The sequence below is a fragment of the Mytilus galloprovincialis genome, chromosome 6 (genome assembly GCF_965363235.1).
Source record: "Mytilus galloprovincialis chromosome 6, xbMytGall1.hap1.1, whole genome shotgun sequence".
Classification (NCBI taxonomy): domain Eukaryota; kingdom Metazoa; phylum Mollusca; class Bivalvia; order Mytilida; family Mytilidae; genus Mytilus; species Mytilus galloprovincialis.
In genome coordinates, this window is record NC_134843.1 from 56,582,945 (window position 1) to 56,602,607 (window position 19,663).

General features: G+C 31.6%; 2 protein-coding genes across 2 annotated transcripts; both read left to right on the forward strand.

Moving 5' to 3' along the window:
* The first annotated feature begins 590 nt into the window (after positions 1–590).
* LOC143079931 (perlucin-like protein) lies at positions 591–6,121 on the forward strand. Its single transcript, XM_076255555.1, has 6 exons — positions 591–622; positions 1,657–1,805; positions 2,699–2,805; positions 3,427–3,508; positions 4,985–5,217; positions 6,027–6,121. The coding sequence occupies exons 2-6, from the start codon at positions 1,658–1,660 to the stop codon at positions 6,054–6,056; spliced, it is 600 nt and encodes a 199-aa protein (XP_076111670.1). The 5' UTR covers positions 591–622; position 1,657; the 3' UTR covers positions 6,057–6,121.
* A 10,050-nt stretch (positions 6,122–16,171) lies between these two features.
* On the forward strand, positions 16,172–18,871 carry LOC143079937 (perlucin-like protein). Its single transcript, XM_076255562.1, has 4 exons — positions 16,172–16,301; positions 16,971–17,077; positions 17,608–17,689; positions 18,648–18,871. Exons 1-4 carry the CDS (start codon positions 16,178–16,180, stop codon positions 18,869–18,871), a joined length of 537 nt encoding a protein of 178 aa, XP_076111677.1. The 5' UTR covers positions 16,172–16,177.
* The last annotated feature ends 792 nt before the right edge of the window (positions 18,872–19,663 follow it).

Sequence of the window (19,663 nt, forward strand, 5' to 3'; positions counted from 1 at the left end):
GTATTATACAATCATACAAATTTTGAAATTGTGCCGTTAACAAAAATGCAACAAGAACTAAATGTATATCTAGGAAATAATAAAATTGACGAAAAGAAAGATGTTAAACATTTTGGAATGAAAAGAATAAATACAGAAGACCGGTTAAAAGTTGCCCGAGGTACTATACATGCTATGCTTGGTCCTGGACTGAGTGCCAGAAAAGAATATCGCTAAATATAATCGTCTCATCAAAACTCTGGCAAACGTACGCCTTGTCAAACAGTTTGTATGGCACTGAGGTCCTAAACTATACACAATCTAACGTCACAAAATTGGTAAGAATCCAACTATCAATACATGCAATATAAATACAGATACATGGACTACCAAAAATAGTTGCTTGTACTGCCAACTATATTCTACTACAAATGTAGGATCAGTCAAAAAGTTAAAAATTGATATTTCCAAGGAAAAAAATCGGTTGCAGATGTTTTACACTTTACTACTGTAATTCCATACTTATAATAACAGTTGGATGAAAAAGATATACACGAAAAGGTTACATTATTCTTATATCATAAACCAATATTAAGTTATTTTTCAATATCAGTTTTTTAACTTTACATCAAATACCGAAAAGGTTTGTTATTTTTTTATATACAATTGTATTTTTATGGTATCGTAAAATTGATTTCAGTTCATCTTATTTGAATTATGAATATTATGAGAGACATGTAATACAATGTAATATAATTATTTATACTGCAACTAGTTGTGTTTATTTCCTAAATATAGTAACACAGCTATATTTTGTGCAACGTCAATTTCATCCTGAAACACTTTTTCCACAGTCAGGAGTTTATTAAGAAACGAACTTAAGTTTGAAATTTGCGTTCCAATTTAAATAGCTATCCATGTATTAATTTAAGTTGCAGTATAAAAAATATATTAGGTCAATGTCATAAAAATATTTAAAAAATTGTACTCGGCACAAAACATTTTGTCAGCCTCATACAAAAGTTTATATTTTTCTGACATTGACCTAATATTTTATATTTATCAGATAATATACAGACGTCATAACATAATACAATTATTAAAATCGGTATCTAGACAAGAATACTTTGAAAGTAGCTTGCTTTCTTTAGTTCTTTGCGATCCAATAAAACATATATTCGGTTGATGAAGATTCCATTCAACCGTTGTATCGTTTTATTTCTAAACGTAGATGAAATTAAATTTCCAGGTTTTGTGTCAACCTTAAAAAAGATTTATACAAATATAATAAAATAAAGCACTTTTATCAATATTTAGATTGATACAACTCTAAAACTTTTAAATGTTTTGGGGAAATATTTACCCTTCCAAAATTAGTTTCCATCTGTTAAAGAAAGGACTCATGACAGAATAAATCATACTAAGATAAAATTGAGAATGGAAAGGGGAATGTGTCAAAGAGAAAACAACCCGACCATAGAGCAAACACTAGCAGAAGGTCACCAATAGGTCTTCAATGCAGCGAGAAATTCCCGCACCCGGAAGCGTTCTTCAGCTGACACCTAAACAAACATATATACTAGTTCAGTGATAATGAACGCCATACTAAACTCCAAACTATAAACAAGATAGCATTGATTTATTACTTATTTTTAATCGTAATGATTATTTTTACAGGATGTTCCTTTCTGCAGTTCTGGTTCTGTGTTGCATTTCTATGGTTGATTCAACATGTTCAACAAATCCATGTGATATATCCACAGAAAAATCAATGCTAGCCAGCATGGTTCAGTGCATGCTTCAGTCCATAGAAAACAAGATTAAAGGTAAATTAAAGCTTTTACTTGTGGCAAATGGAAAAAGATTAAAAGAGACAAGCAATGTTTAATACTTCATATTTGAATTTTAACAGTATCCGGTGACATGCATAGGATAATTTTTATTATTATACTTCACGTTAAAATGCCATATTTCGATTGGCTAATACGAGGGTGTTAATTTACTCTATCACATGGCTGAGCGGGTGACAATTTTTGTGAATGTTACCCTCTCGTCCCGACCAATCAAAAATTGATAATTTAAAAGAAAATGAATTGAATTTACATCAAATAATAAAAAAAAACAATGGCTTTCTTATGCATAAATTCTGCTCTTTGGCTCAGATTTTATTATTTTAATGTAAAATTTAAAAAAAAAAACATCTTGCTTAACTTTAGTTGTTTTTTTCTAATTCTCGTAACGTTGTTATGTACGTGACGTCATAGAAAATAGAAATAAAATTAATGTGTAAAAGACAATAATAATAAGACATTCAGTATAATAAATTAAATAACACATATAGCTGAGAGGGTGATAGAGCAGATTGTTACCCCTCGAAAAAGCATTGTCAACCTTGGCTATGTGTTATATATACAATGTTGAGGCCTTTTATAGCCGACTATAATATATGTGTGTTCGTGTCCTTACTTTTTTCAATTAAGATTCAATTTTGACCAATTTAACAACTCTTAACAAATGTGGAATTATCTATGTTTAAATAAAATAGAAATGTGGTGAGGTAGATTTCAACGAGATAGGTTTTCAATTTGTTTACCTTTCGTTAATATCACTTAAAAACTTCGAGAACAGTCGAAAGTGAAACACATACTTAATAGTGAATTTTTATTTTATCATCGAGCGGTGTTCTTGGTTTTAAACGTTATATATTTATTTTTAACAGCATCTAGTGAGTGCACTGCCCCTGAGAATTGTCCAGCCGGTTGGAAGAAATACAAAACTCACTGCTACTTTTTTTCACCTGATGGTAAAAATTGGCATGATGCTGCGGTATGTCTTTTGTTTATTTATACTTACATAGGTTATGATCCACAAATTTCCGTTAATCTGGTAAATTCAATTGAATCAAGAGCTATTCAATTATGTATTAAGAGTTGGGTCAATACTTCTCTGTTGAAAGTACTGGTTCCAAGTACCACTTCATGATTATGGACTTTCAGAATTGATTTTCCTCTAAGTTCAGTTTTTTTGTGATTTTACTTTTTTCATACAACCAACATGTAAAATATTAGTTCACAAATCTTAAATCTATAGTAGCTTGTAATTTAAACAAAAAAGAACCCTTGCAAGGATATTGGACAAATGGTGAGTGGTTGTTGGTAAATTAAGATGATAAAGGATTTTTTTTTTTAAACACTGTAATTTTACATGTAGTAAAATCAGTTCAACCGGCTTGTTTATGCATGCTATACAATGGTTGCCATTTGTTCAAGTCTTATTGTTTTCTATGGCATTTTCTGTCAATACTTTGGGTAGTTATAAATATTCTAAAATAGTGTGCGGATAGATTTCAGAAATCACTGAACAGTCAAAAATAGAAATTTAAAGCTAATGCATTCAATGCTTTGTAATTGTCCTGCAGGGTATAACATGCTATTTCTATCATTCCAGAAACAATGTAAAACTATGGGAGGATACCTTGCAAAAATTACAGACTCAGAAGAAAACTCATGGGTTGTTGACATGATCACTAGTTAGTATATTTTATATATATGATACCTCGCACTAACACTGTCATACGTTTGGGACATATGTATTAGAAACTTGACCAAAAAATCAAAAGGTTAAGAAAATGTAAATGAAAAAGTGTGTGAAAATATTTTTTAAAGATTTCTGAGATAAATTCCAGTTCAATGGAAAATGTTAGTGTATATTTTCATTTCAATCAAGGTAGTATTGTATACATATTGACTGGATATGAGTGGAATAGTAAGTTTATTGTTTACCGAGGTGAGACTGTTGTCTTCAGGCGTAGCCGAGGCATTAATTGTGTCGTAGGGAACAATAAACTAACTATTACACGAAAATCCAGTCGGTTGTGTTTAAAAATATCGAAAAAGACAACAGACAGTAAATAGCGATGACAAATCAACTATCATTATATACAAATCTGAAATCCAACCAAATCATTTAATTCATAAAAATTCTGAACTGTTAATGCTACGTCCTGCGCTGATGTCAACCTTAGGTACAATAGGTTAAACGCGATGTCGATACTCCCGCGGTAATTTCAAAATCCCCCAATTCGGAAATTCCACAAAATATAATGACGCTTATTGTCAAAGAATTTCATCGAGTCCAATAATTGGAAACTATTGACCGGCACAATAGTTCAACGCTTGCAATTTAAAAAATTAAAAAATATTGTGTACTTATTATAAATATAAAGAAAATGATATCTGAGGTATAATAAACGGAATAAACAACGGTACTTTGCCATAATTTACAATGTATGTTAAAGCAAGTTCTCTAAGTTCGGAAATATAACAAAAATACATGCTAACATCAACAATGATCAACAAGGATTGATTTCAAAGCCTTTTGCTCAAATTTATATGCATATAATAAAGGGGACAGTTAACTATGTAACTAGAAAACAATGGTAGAGGTTTGAAAAAAAACTACAATAATTAAAGAAAAATGACAGCCATACCTGGTTTTATAGCGCTACAATTCTCACTTGTATGACAGTTGCATCAAATTCCATTATATTTACTACAATGCATGAACATTACATTTTAGGATATATTTCATTTTTAAGAATTGTTTTTTATGGTTAACAGATTTGTGATAGGTCGGTCTCTACCATACGGTTAAATGGATAAAGAACATTTTAACCGGATTTAAAAGCATGTTTTAGATATTTTCCAAATGGTTTTTAGCTTAAACATTTTCTTTAACCGTTGCGTTTTTATACTCCCTTTGAACAGGTTAATGGATTAAGCAAAAACATGTTATAGACTACTTTTAACCAGCAACTAGTTTGAGTCTTAAAAAACAGGCCGTATATCATTTTGAAAACATATGTATTTTTTGAAAATCTGGTTACACAGCTATAAATGACATCGTCGTGTTATTGATGTTTGTTTGTTGTAGCATGTTTACTTGTGAGATCGTTTTGATTGGCCCTTTATAAATTATGTATGTGTGTGTTTATTATTGGCAACAGAATCGGTTAAACACAAATATGGATATTGGATGGGTATGGCAGACTTTAAGAATGAAGGAGACTGGAGATGGGTTAATGACTCTTCAGCAGTTAGTTATTCTCACTGGAATCGAGGCAACCCGAACAATTCTAGGAATGAAGACTGTGGTCATTTTTGGTCAGAAGTTAATTATGAATGGAATGATGCAAATTGCAATATAGATCAAATGGGATACATCTGTGAATGTTCAGATGTAAGTTTATAATTATACGCGACCGTTCTCATTTTCATATCTACAGTTATGTATTTTTTATTCTATAAAATATCCAATATGTAAGATTTGAATTTATTTAGACAAGAAATGTCTGATATATGTTTGTCGAATTTACCCATCACTCTTCCAGCATTCCCTCTTTGCAAAAGGGTTAAATTTAGATAACGAACTTAATGAAGTCATATTTTTTCACGGCGTTGTTTATCCATTGTCGTACCGACAATAATTTGATACTTATTTCGATTATTGCATAAAAGGATGTAACTAATCATTGAATTTATCTTGATGTGTGCTACCTTATGCATCTATTGAGGAAATTTGCCAAATATGAGATCAGGCTCGGATTTCGATAGAACTCGTGTTGTCCAATCTATAAATTTCTCTACAGCGTTTTGTAGATTGTTATGTGGCTCAATATTTAGATTAATAATCATATAATACACTGACCCGTTTTCGAATCATTCAGAAAATCATCGTGTTTATATCTATATTATTGTCAAATTACTCCTGTGGAAGTAAGTTCTAAACAAGGGATCATATAGTCAAACATTGAAAAGAAATATCAGTCGTGATGCAAACTGCAATACTTTTTTTACAGAAAAAATACAAATAGTTGTTTTAATTTTAAGGTTGATATACTGATTTAATTTTGCAAAGAATATAAAGGTTTATTATCTTTGATAGTCATTTTACGTGACAACTGTTTTAAATTTCCTCCGATAAAGATGTCTTATTTTAGAATGAAATATATTCAGACACATTCATGTTTCCTTTTTCTTTCCTTACAGGCCTCGAACTGTCGTCCGTCCAAGGGATGAGAGGAAAGCAAGCAGTCAGTAGAAGACGGACACTTTTAATTTCATTAAAGAAATCTGAACAGAAATTCTTTTGTATTTATTCTCATATATGATAACAATTAACAGTTTATAAAACACCATATTATATTGTGTAAACTTTTTCGTAATACTAAATAACCACTTTTACAAATAATCATTGTGACAGTCAACTATAAAACACCAAAGTGAGCATGAAGCAAGGTCCGCCAATAAAGCTTTTGAATACATAATTAGTATTATTCCATACTGAAAGTCTAGACTTGGACAGTTTTAAAAGTATTTGTAAATATTAAAAACAAATAAACACAACAGAAGAAATGCTAATGGGAAAGAAACAATAATTGCTACTTTAGTTGACTTTTGAATAAAAAAAATGCTTGGTTTTAAATCACTTGACTCAGACACCTTTATAATATGCGGAGTTCAGAAGAAGAATTTATTAGTGAGAAAATAAACGGACAACGCCATGGCTAAAAAATAAAAAGAAAAACAGAAAAATAATAGTACACAAGACACAACATAAAAAACTAAAGACTAAGCAACACGAACCCAATCAAAACCTTGTGGTAATCTCAGCAGCTCATAAAAGGGTAAGCTGATCCTGCTCTACATGTAGCACCCGTCGTCTAGCTGTCAAACATGTTAAATCTACAATTTCTACATAGTGAAATGTCTGTACCGAATGAGGAATACAAATGTTGTTTCCATTCGTTTAAGGTTTTTGAGCTTTTGATATTGCCATTTGTGCAGGAACTTCTCGTTCAGATTCCACGTGGAGTATTTTGTAATTTTGTGTTTTAAATAATACACGGATAAAAAAAATACCAGGTTCGAATTCGATCAACCTTACTAATATTATTAATTTTCATTTCATGATTTGGTGTTCTAATTCAGCGCCTGAAGAGCTACATGATGATTGAAATTATTGTAACGCTTAGAATATGTATTAAATATTGATTCATCTTTGTCTCATAAAATAAATTATCTTTCCTCGCAATGATAGAAAAAAACTTCTGGATGTCAAATTGTTGTTAAATGATAAAAAATGCACCTTGAAGTATTTTCCATGGTAATTTGTTCTTTTCTTTTTCGCTATTTATAGAAATCATCATTTCCCTAATTTTTTATAAACCTTTTCGGATATACTTAATACAATGCAGCTAAAATGTTACAACTTATATAACTCAAATGAAAATTTTATGTATCCTTCTTTCATGGTACAGATGGGTGCGGTCCTAACCTTGACAAAAGTTAACTTAGAGTTAACTTGTTGACTGCTTTTTAAGTTAACTTGAGAATTTTTAAGCAGACCAGCAAGTTAACTTCGTCTACGTATATGGTGGACCAGACCTACGGTCCGCTTTTTTATGACTGCTGCAGACCTATCGACGGGTCTGTTCCAGACCAGACCTGTGGACAAGTCTACTTTTGACCAGTCCTGAGGACAGGTCTGCCCCAGACCAAACCTGTGGACAGGTCTGCTTCTGACCAGACATGTGGACAAGTCTGCTATTGACCAGACCTGGGGACATGTCTGCTTATGAAATGTTATCGTTTTTGCGACTTTTCATATCAGACTTGAGATTTATTAAAATATGTATAAACAACATTCGCATTGTTCTTCCCAAGAAGGCCTCTGATAGCAAATTTCTTTACTCGCTATACTCTACTAGACATTATTAATGACAACACAATTCTTTCTTTTTTTATTTTTATATATTCTTATAAACAATAGTCAATTACATAGAGCTACCATATTTTTTTAATTAGAAGGCGGATAGAAATTAGGCTTATCCAACGCATCGGAACAACATTCGTATATCATGGGATATCAACATCTTTGTCGACGTTACTTCGTTCCCCGTTTTTTACCTGTCCCTTCATAATTTTTACTTTACGCATTTATACATGCATGGATATTTCATTGTTATTCTACTTATTTGGATTGGATTTACTATTCTTTTTCCGCAGAATATTCTAAAGAAAATTGAACAGTTGTACAGTGTCCGGATATGTACGATGTGGTAAAACTACCAACAATCTCGTCAAATTCGTCAGATTTGTCGAGAGATTTGTGCACATGAATGAAATAGTTGTCACTTGACGTTTAACTACAAACAATATCAATCAACCGACATAATAGATTTACAGTATACTATTACCAGAAGAGAACCTCAAATACATTTTTTATTAAAAATCACAAATGAATTCAGACATGTCAGTGTTGGTACATGTACTTGGATGATGCGGCCTAATAGTTTCGTTTTACACACCCTAGTGACTGTTCAATATTATGAATACAGAGATGAAACGCTGACATTCTCAATGTATGCGGGAAAAAAATTGCATTAATTGTTTTCCTTATAATGCTTACCCATACCGAAAAATAAGCCCTGCGGCAAACATTTGCCGCAAGTTTGCAGCAAACATTGCCGCAAGCTTGCAGCAAACAGCTTGCAGCAAACGTTTGCTGCAAACTTGCCGCAACCATTTTACCATGCAAATGAAGTTTGCTGCAAGCTTGCGGCAAACATAATTATGCAAATTAGATTTGCCACAAGCTTGCGGCAATTATTTGCTGCAAGCTTGCGGCAATTGTTTGTTGCAAACTTGCGGCAAACTTGCAGGAACTACACATATATACCAATGTCATGTGTGTAGACACATTCAATTTATCTCTTTCAAATTACACAGAAACATTTTTAAAAAGTCAATTCCTGTCTTTATACAAACAGCCATTGAAAGAATTCTTGCAAACTCGTGAGATGTGAGGAAATACATATATGCATTTGAGTTTTGAAAAAGTGGCAGGAGTCATTCTCAAATGACATAATTATATATAATATACCTGTATTAAAAACAGAAAAAGGTAAAATCTCAAGATGTATTGAGTATAAAGCTAGGTATAATTGCTAGGAAAGATAAGAAGTTAGCAATATCCTTTAACTCTACTTTCCGCTATATAAATAATGTTCTTTCACTAAACAATTCAAAATTTGGTGACTATGTGGAACGCATCTATCCAATCGAACTAGAGATAAAGGATACTACAGATACAGTTAAGTCGGCTTCATATCTTGACTAACATCTAGAAATTGACAATGAGGGTCAACAAAACTTTACGACAAAAGAGATGATTTCAGCTTTCCAATTGTGAACTTTCCATTTCTAAGTAGCACCATTCCAGCAGCACCTGCATACGGGGTATATATCTCCCAATTGATACGATATTCCCGTGCTTGCATTTCCTATCATGATTTTCTTGATAGAGGTTTGCTGCTCACAAGGAAGCTATTAAACCAAGAGTTCCAAATGGTGAAGTTGAAATCATCCCTTCGTAAATTTTACGGACGCCATCACGAGTTGGTTGACCGTTATGGAATAACCGTTTCACAAATGATATCGGATATGTTCCTTACGTCGTAACTACAATCCCTTTCCCTTTCATGAATATGACCTACCGAATTAGACTATTTACCGGATTTGTAATCACTTAAGCAACACGACGGGTGCCACATGTGGAGCAGGATCTGCTTACCCTTCCGGAGCACCTGAGATCACCCCTAGTTTTTGGTGGGGTTCGTGTTGTTTATTATTTATTTTTCTATGTTGTGTCGTGTGTACTATTGTTTTTCTGTTTGTCTTTTTTATTTTTAGCCATGGCGTTGTCAGTTTGTTTTAGATTTATGAGTTTGACTGTCCCTTTGGTATCTTTCGTCCCTCTTGCATTACAGAATTTAACTTAATCTTAATAAACATGATCATGATGGTGCAGTACATCAGTAACAAATTCAAACTTATAATAGCTTAAGTTTTTTAATCACACATACATGCATATATAGTTGCTTACTTAATTATGTATGATGATAGCATTAATTATTTTATTAAAACATGCAGTTCTATGAATCATTTACTTACACAATTACATACTAATTATCCCATTATTATTGAACCAAAATGCCTCCGTGATCTCTTATATATGTGAAATGCATTTCCAAACACAACCAACATGACCTAGCCAAAATTTCAAATTGTTAGCATCCAGGAAGTGCCAACTAGGCATGCCCAGTCAATATTGTGTTATTCCGCCAATGTTCTGGCAAACATATAGAATGGTCAAAGTTTTCTGCAATCTTGCGGAAAACATATTGAATGGTCAAAGTAATCTGCAATCTTGCGGCAAACATTCTTTATTATTTTAAACTTTCTGGCAATCTTACGGCAAACATTGATGTTTCTGCAAACTTGCCGCAAGCTTGCAGCAATGTTTGCCGGAAGTTTGCAGCTAGGGCAAACATCTGCAAACACTATTTTCTGTGTTCCAGCAAACTTTTTGTTTGCCGCAAGCTTGCAGCAAGTCTGCTGCAAGTTTGCGGCAAACAATTCAGTTTCATAAGGGTATTGCTTACATTTGCCGTCCTACTAACATGTTCACAGGAGTGCCAGGAAAAGATAATGAGGCGCCATCCCAACAGCGGTCATTTATTTTATACATTGAATCCAGACATCAAAAATATGGCTGATTTACTATGAGGATATATATAGATTTTTAAATTAAAGTGCACATATGCAGGTCAGTTTTTGGTCGATGCAGTCAAATAATTTTGTTGTATAAGTCAGCATGAGGTATCAAATCTACTGAAATTTTGTTACGTATCAATATTTTGAATAAAAGGAGGACATGCTGACATCCAAAATTAATGCGAAAAAAATTTGTTGTTATTATATTGCAATATTACTGTCCACTGTATTATACATTGAATCCTGGCATAAAACAAATATGGCTTATTTACTATGCGATATACATGGTATATAGATTTACAAATTAAAGTGCACATATGGTCAGTGTTGGTCAATGCGGTCAAATCATTTTGTTGTACAAGTCAGCATGAGGTATCAACACTACTGAAATTTTGTTACGTATCAATATTTTGAATAAAAGGAGGACATGCTGGCACCCTAAATTTATGCGAACAAATATTTGTTGTTTATGTTGTTATTGTATTGCAATATAGCTGTCCATTGTATTATACATTGAATCCTGACATAAAAAAATATGGCTGATTTACTATGCTGGTATATAGATTTACAAATTAGAGTGCACATATGGTCAGTTTTGGTCTTGGTCAATGCGGTCAAATTATTTCATTGTACAAGTCAGCATGAGGTATCAAATCTACTGAAATTTTGCTACGTATCAATATTTTGAATAAAAGGAGGACAGTCATGCTGACATCCAAAATTAATGCGAAAAAAATTTGTTGTTATTATATTGCAATATTACTGTCCATTGTATTATACATTGAATCCTGGCATTAAAAAATATGGCTTATTTACTATGCGGGTATACATGGTATATAGATTTACAAATTAAAGTGCACATATGGTCAGTGTTGGTCAATGCGGTCAAACCATTTTGTTGTACAAGTCAGCATGAGGTATCAACACTACTGAAATTTTATTACGTATCAATATTTTGAATAAAAGGAGGACATGCTGGCACCCTAAATTTATGCGAACAAATATTTGTTGTTAATGTTGTTATTGTATTGCAATATAGCTGTCCATTGTATTATACATTGAATCCTGACATAAAAAAAAATATGGCTGATTTACTATGCTGGTATATAGATTTACAAATTAGAGTGCACATATGGTCAGTTTTGGTCTTTGTCAATGCGGTCAAATTATTTCATTGTACAAGTCAGCATGAGGTATCAAAACTATTGAAATTTTGTTACGTATCAATATTTTGAATATAAGGAGGACATACTGGCACCCTAAATTTATGCGAAACAAAAATTTGTTGTTATCAGCTGGTTATTGTATTGCAATATTGCAATCCATTGTATTATACATTGAATCCTGACATAAAAAATATGGCTGAATTACTATGCGGGTATATATGGTATATAGATTTACATATTTAAGTGCACATATGGTCAGTTTTGGTGGAAGCGTTCAAAATATTTTGTTGTACAAGTCAGCATGAGGTATCAAAACACTGTAACTTTGGTACGTATCAATATTTTGAATAAAAGGAGGACATTCTAGCACCCTTAATGTATGCGAACACAAATTTGTTGATGTTGTATTGCAATATTGCTGTCCATTGTATTGTACATTGAATCCTAACACAAAAAATATGGCTGATTTGCTATACAGGTATATAACTTTACAAATTAAAGTGTACATATGGTCAGTTTTAGTTGATGCGGTCAAATAATTTTGTTGTACAAGTCAGCATGGTCAGCATGAAGTATCAAAACTACTGAAAATTTTTTACGTATCAATGTTTTGAATTAAAGGAGGACATGCTGGCACCCTAAATTTATGCGAACACAAATTTGTTGTTATTGTATTGCAATATTGCTGTCCATTGTATTATACATTGAATCCTGACATAAAAAATATGGCTGATTTACTATGCGGGTATATAGATTTACAAATCAAAGTGCACATATGGTCAGTTTAAGTTGATGCGGTCAAACAATTTTGCCGGACAAGTCAGCATGAGGTATCAAAACTACTGTAATTTTGTTACGTATTAATATTTTGAATAAAAGGATGACATGGTGTCACCCTTAATTTATGCGAACAAAAATTTGTTGTTATTGTATTACAATATTGCTGTCAATTGTATTATACATTGAATCCTGACATAAAAAATATGGCTGAATAACTATGCTGGTATATAGATTTACAAATTAAAGTGCACAAATTGTCAGTTTTAGTTGATGCAGTCAAATAATTTTGTTGTACAAGTCAATATGAGGTATCAAAACTAATGAAATTTTGTTCCGTATCAAAATTTTTAATAAAAGGAGGACATGCTGGCACCCTACATTTATGCGAACAAAAATTTGAAAAAATATGGCTGATTTACTATGCAGGTATATAAATTTATAAATAGAAGTGCACACATGGTCAGTTTTGGTCAACACGGTCAAATAATTTTGTTGCACAAGTCAGCAAGAGGTATCAAAACTACTGAAATTTTGTTACGTATCAATATTTTGAATAAAAGGAGGACATATGCTGGCACCCTAAATTTATGCAAACAAAAAATTGTTGTTATTGTATAGCAATATTGCTGTCCATTGTAATATACATTGAATCCTGACATAACAAATATGGCTGATTTACTATGCTGGTATATAGATTTTCAAATTAAAGTGCACATATGGTCAGTTTTAGTTGATTCAGTCAAATAATTTTGTTGTACAAGTCAGTATGAGGCATCAAAACTACTGAAATTTTGTTACGTATCAAAATTTTGAATAAAAGGAGGACATGCTGGTACCCTTAATTTATGCGAACAAAAATTTGAAAAAATATGGTTGATTTACTATGCAGGTATATAAATTTATAAATAAAAGTGCACACATGGTCAGTTTTGGTCAACGCGGTCAAATAATTTTGTTGTACAAGTCAGCATGAGGTATCAAAACGTAACTAAATTTTTTATGCATCAATATTTTGAATAAAAGGAGGACATGCTGGCACCCTAAATTTATGCGAACAAAAATTTGTAGTCATGTGTTAAAATGATGCTTTCCTCTAAAATACGTCCTTTCATAGATATACATATAAATAAAGTGCAAATATGGTTGAATTTGATAGGTATTGGAATATATATTCAGTGCCCGTTATCATTGTAACCAAGATCGTTTTTTAATTTATAGATAGGCAGATCACAGATAAATTTGTGTTTCAAGCAACGTTTTATGCGAACTTTATTTTCAAATATTTGTATTAAATCCTGTTTATATAACGGAAGTATTAGTTTTACTCTATTTTCGATGTTTATACTACGAAACAAAGATATTAAAAAATATTTTTAAAAAATCGATGTAGGGCGGTCCTGGTTACAAGTTAACTTAGTGTTGAGCAGACCAGTCAAAAGTTAACTTGGGAACAGGTCTGGTTTTGATCGGATTTATCATAGCAAAAGTCAACTTATGTTAACTTTGTGGCAGGACTAGTCTCGAAGTTAACTTATGTTAACTTTATGGCACGACTGGTTTCTAAGTTAACTTATGTTAACTTTACGGCAGGACCGGTTCGAAGTTAACTTATAGCAATAGCGGACTTGTTTCGAAGTTAACTTTTTGGCAGACATAAAAACAGTCCTAGGACCAAGTCCGCTTTTCAAGTTAACTAGATTTTGGTCCTAGGACTGGTAGGAGCAGTCCTAAATTTGGTCACAGGTTAACTTTGACCAGTCCAAATGACTGGTTATCAAGTTAACTTGGTGTACAGGTTAGGACTCCACCCATCTGTAGTCTCCCTAAAAAAATGTTTAGAGGAACTTAGTTCACAAGTACATGAAAAGAGTCTCGGTGTTTGTTTGATATACAATGTATTTTTGTTTGATTTCTGTCCTTATATGACATCTAACCTATTTGTTGATACCAATTTAGTACTTACTTCAAACAAACAAAGTTGTTATGTTTTATATGGTTGTTTTATGTAACTCGAATCGTTGGAATGCTGTTTCCTTGAAAAATTCTAGACGAAATTACTAATTGATGTTCTAAAGAATAGAAAGCTTAGTAATATATTCTAACTAATGAAATATTACGAGCGTTACATAAAACATCAATGCAAGTACATGTAAATAAACATCGTATGATACACATAATACATGAATGATAATTTCAAGAGAGTAATTAATCTTAGCATGAAACTTGAATTATCAAACAACAAAAAATAAAGGTGTAAATCTTCAATGTAACTTCAAAATAAAGCCAATGCGAACAGTTATCTAGTGAAGATGAAGCGTACGCATTTTGTTTACATGATCTGTGATCCCTATTCATAGGTTTGTGCAAAGAAAACAAAATGGATGTCTCATGCATTTTGATTAATTCTTTTAACTGCAAACCTTATACAGAACACATTCACAGTTAACGATCTCGGAGTCATAAAATTCAGGAAAAATATAGTTGAAATAAAATAATCTTACTACTAAAATCAAAATCAGGATAACGGATCAGTCACAAAGTTAAAAATTGCAAATTCAAGGGAAACAATCGTTTGCAGATATTGTATACTTTACTACCGTAATACAATACATGTACGTATAGTAACAGGAGAAGATATACACAATAAGGTTGCATTGTTCGCAATATATCATACACAAATATTCAGAAGCAGCTTTTTAACTTTACATCAAATACCAAAAAGGTTTGTTATATTTTGTATATACTTTTGTAAATGTCGTATGATTTGATAAAAAGTTATTTTTATTTAATTTTATTTCAATTAAAAATATCACAGAAACATCTTTACATATCTTTTGTAATATACAGACGTTAGAACATTATACATTCACTATAATCGGTATCAAAACAGAAGTATTTTCAAATATACTTGCGTTCATTATTTCTATGTGATATAATAAACATGCTTTCAGAAATAAAACCAAATATTAGTTTTATAAAGTTCCCATTCAACCGTTATATCGTTTTACTTTGACTTTCGTTCAGTGTCAACTTTCATCAAATCATTAAATGCCAATCTTCCTTAGAATCAGGCAATTTAGGTAAAAATCAAAACATGATCAGAAAAAAACAATTGAGCTAATCATGCTATTTAATACTAACCATCATCCTGAGTTAAAAAAAAATAGTCTTTCGTTTGTGTGTGTCTGGTAATATCAAATAACTCGGTTAGATAATTGGTTAGAATGAGAGCAAATTACAGAGTTATCTCCACTTATTTGTTAATTTCTAGTGCATTTCAACCAAATTGTATCTTCTATTACCAGAACAGAAAACGGAAATGGATGTTATTTTTGTGCATAACTATATATTATGAACTGAAATCAATGTCAAATTTGGTGGGGTTTTTTTGTCATGTTTTCACCACTGCCTGATTCTTAGGCAGACTGGCATTTAAATACAAATATATCAAAATAAATCACTTATGTAAAAACTTTGATTGATACAATTCTTAAACATTAAACAGTTTTGGAAATGTTGTGCGATTGAAGTTATTTGTCCCTCCGTCTGTTAAGGAAAGAACCAATGACAACGTAAATCAGACTAAGATCGTTGATCTATCATTTTTTTTTTATGATTATGATTAGTTTTTACAGGATGTTCCTTTCTGCAATTCTGTTCATGTGCTGTATTTCTATGATTTTTTCAAATCCATGTGACATATCCGATGAGAAATCAATGATATCTAGGATGCTTCAGTCCATAGAAAAAAAGCTTAAAGGTGAATTTAAACTTTTACTTGTTGGAACTGCAAAAAGATTAATAGAGACAAGAACTGTTTTATATCGAACATTTGTATTATAAACAGTCTCCATTGAGTGCAATGCTTATGGTTATTTTGAATGTCTATGCCTTTTATAGCAAACATTAAGATATTGGTTTTCTGATTTTACAGACTGCACGATTGTCTATACATGCTGCGATTGCTTACATCCACTTCATTTGAACGGATAAAAAGTGCCAATGTTAAATACATGACAAATCTAGAGAGAATTATTTCCCGCCAAATTTTCATTGGCAAATATATATATCAAAAACAAGCTCACGGACATTTCATTTTCTTCTGCGTTTTTATGATCAATGATTCATAAAAGTTTTATTTTTTAAACTTGCTCTTTTGAAACAGAGTAGCGAACATCCTGAAGATCCAGTTTGTAACAATTCGACAACTATTAGATATAAAATGTTGAATGATCTTTACTAAAATGAAAAGAAAATGTGATAGTGTAAATTCTAACGAGATAGATTTTCAATTTGTGAAGTGTTTGTTAAAATCACTTATTAAATTAGTACTTCGCGAACAGTCGAAAGTGAAACAAACAATCAGCGATTTTTCATTTTAACATTGAGAATAGTTCTTGTATTATACGTTATATATGTACTTTTACAGCCTCTGGTGAATGCACTGCCCCTGCGAATTGTCCTGCTGGTTGGACAAAATACAAAACTCACTGCTACTTTTTTTCACCTGATGGGAAAAATTGGCATGATGCTGCGGTAGGTCTCTTTTATTTACACTTACAAAGGTAATGATCCACAAATTTCCGTTCTTCTGGTAAATTCAATGGAACCAAGAGCTTTTCGATGATTCAGCAGGTGTTGGCTCAATACTTCTCTATTATTTGTATGTAGGAAGAACTGTTTCAAAGTGCCACTACCTAAGACCCACATACAAGATTTTTGGTAAACAATTTAATTTGTCTTAAATATGTTTAGATATAAAAAACCGAACTCTTGCAGGGTTATTTATAGTGAGTAGTTTCCGGTATATTAACATGATTAAGGAGTTTTAAAGACATCACTGTAATTATACTACTGCGGGCTTTAGTAATGCAATGGGTTTTTTTTTCAAGTCCTATGTTCCTTTTTCGTATATTCTGTCAATACTTTGTAATGTAACTAATACTCTTTAAAAGTATGCAGATAGATTGAAGAAATCATTGAAAGGTCAAAAGAAGACATTTAAAGTAATGATTATAATGTTTTGCTATTGTCCAGGGTATCATGTTCTAATACTGTCATTCCAGAAACAATGTCAAAATATTGGAGGATATCTTGTGCAAATTACAGATTCAGCAGAAAACTCATGGGTTGTTGACAAGCTTAAAAGTAAATATATTTTACTTATGATAACTCACACTGACATTGTAACATGTTTGGAGCATATGTATGCGAATGGGAGAAAAAGAATGTGTTAATAATTTTTAAGATTTTAAAAATCTAATCAAAATTAATGGCACTCATACCACATTTTCTTATATCTACATTACATTTTTTCAACCCTTTACGTTTCCATGTTCTCATCGGTCATGATATACTCAACTGATCACTTATCCACCAAAATATGCTGATTAAATTATTTAATAACTGACATTTGGTTAACATTGTGTGTAATAGTATATTACTAATTTTGATTTTAAGGAATGCTAACCTTCTGGCATTGAAATATTGATTCCTCACATAAATCAGTGAATGAAAAAATTGTTAAATGTATAACAAATAATTTTTTCATCGACCTTGTTAAACATCCACGATAGGTACAATGTATTTAGTGTGTCAACTACGCTTTAGATTGTGTTTTAAAGATTTTATTTGGTGAATTATCAATTGTTCCTTATATTTCTGTTACTAAATATGAACGTTACTCAAATCTTACAGTATTATTCAAAAATCATAATAAAAACATAATCATTATTATCATTATTATAATTATAATTATTACATGTATTATCATTATTATTTCTATTATTATTATTATTGTTATTATTATTATTATTATTTTGGAGTTCAAAAAGAAGTTTTGTATCAATTCATTTCTTAACCAATTCTGAAATTTACCTGAATTCAAATTCAAACCTCTGTGGTTGTTATAACATTTGAAACTTTATTTATTGTTTAAAAATCTAGTAACACAGCAATACATTTTTTTGTAAATAACAGCGTCGCCTTACTGATGATGTCAATCGTACCATGCTTACTTGTAGGGTCATTTTGATTTGGGTACATACTTGTCCACTTATAAACTGACACTTTTTACTATACTATGTGTTTGTTATCGTTGAAACAGAATCAGTTAAACACACACTTGGCTCTTGGATGGGATTGGCAGACGTAAAGAAAGAAGGTGACTTGAGATGGGTTGGTGACTCTTCGGCAGTTAGTTATTCTCACTGGCATCTAGGCGAACCGAGCAATTCTACGAATGAAGACTGTGTCCATTTTTTGTCACAAGCTAACTATGAATGGAATGATGCACCATGTCACCTAGATAACATGGGGGTATATCTGTGAATGTTCAGATGTAAGTTTATAATTATACACGACCGATCTCATTTTCTTATCTACAGTTATTTTTTATTTAAGGATCAGAAATATTTGACCTTCTGGTAGGATTGACATTAATCTTCATTCATATACAAAACAGTGTTAAATTGACACGTTTTTCTAAAACATCCCATATGTAAGTTATGAATTTATTTAGACAATAAATGTATGATATATGCTTGCCTAATCTCCCAATCACTCGTCCAACATGTCCTATTTGCGAAAGGGTTCTGTTGAGATAATGAACTTCATGAAGTAATTTTTCACGGTGTTAATAATACAGAAAACGTTGTTTATCTATTGTCGTAGCGACAGCAATTTGATTCTTATTTCGATTATTATATCAAAGAATGTAACTAATCATTGCGTTTTTTTCTTGATGTATGCTACATTGTGCTACTATTGAAGCAATTTGGCACATTTGAGATCAGAGCTCGTGTTACCCAATCTTTAGTTTTCTCTACAGTGTTTTGTAATTGTTGCCTGGCATAATATTTATATTTATATTCATAGATATATAAACTAATCCGTTTTCTTATCATTTAGAAATACAACGTGTATATATCTATATTATTGTCAAATCACTCGAGTGGATGTAAACTCTATCATGTCTAAACAAGGGATCATAAAGTAAAACCTTGAAAAGAAAAATCATATTTGCGATGAAAACTGCAATACTATAGGATTAAACACGATTAACTCACAAACTGAATAAAAGTTCGGACTTTTATGTTAAGTTTGTGAGTAAGAGCACCGGTT

What these genes read in the sequence shown, in the direction of transcription:
- LOC143079931 (XM_076255555.1), top strand. Translation starts at nt 1,658, where the DNA reads ATGTTCCTTTCTGCAGTTCTGGTTCTGTGTTGCATTTCTATGGTTGAT. An exon ending in CATAGAAAACAAGATTAAAG is followed by an intron (nt 1,806 to 2,698) that starts GTAAATTAAAGC and finishes TATTTTTAACAG; the next exon opens with CATCTAGTGAGTGCACTGCC. An exon ending in GGTTGTTGACATGATCACTA is followed by an intron (nt 3,509 to 4,984) that starts GTTAGTATATTT and finishes TATTGGCAACAG; the next exon opens with AATCGGTTAAACACAAATAT.
- LOC143079937 (XM_076255562.1), top strand. Translation starts at nt 16,178, where the DNA reads ATGTTCCTTTCTGCAATTCTGTTCATGTGCTGTATTTCTATGATTTTT. An exon ending in CATAGAAAAAAAGCTTAAAG is followed by an intron (nt 16,302 to 16,970) that starts GTGAATTTAAAC and finishes GTACTTTTACAG; the next exon opens with CCTCTGGTGAATGCACTGCC. An exon ending in AAAATTGGCATGATGCTGCG is followed by an intron (nt 17,078 to 17,607) that starts GTAGGTCTCTTT and finishes CTGTCATTCCAG; the next exon opens with AAACAATGTCAAAATATTGG.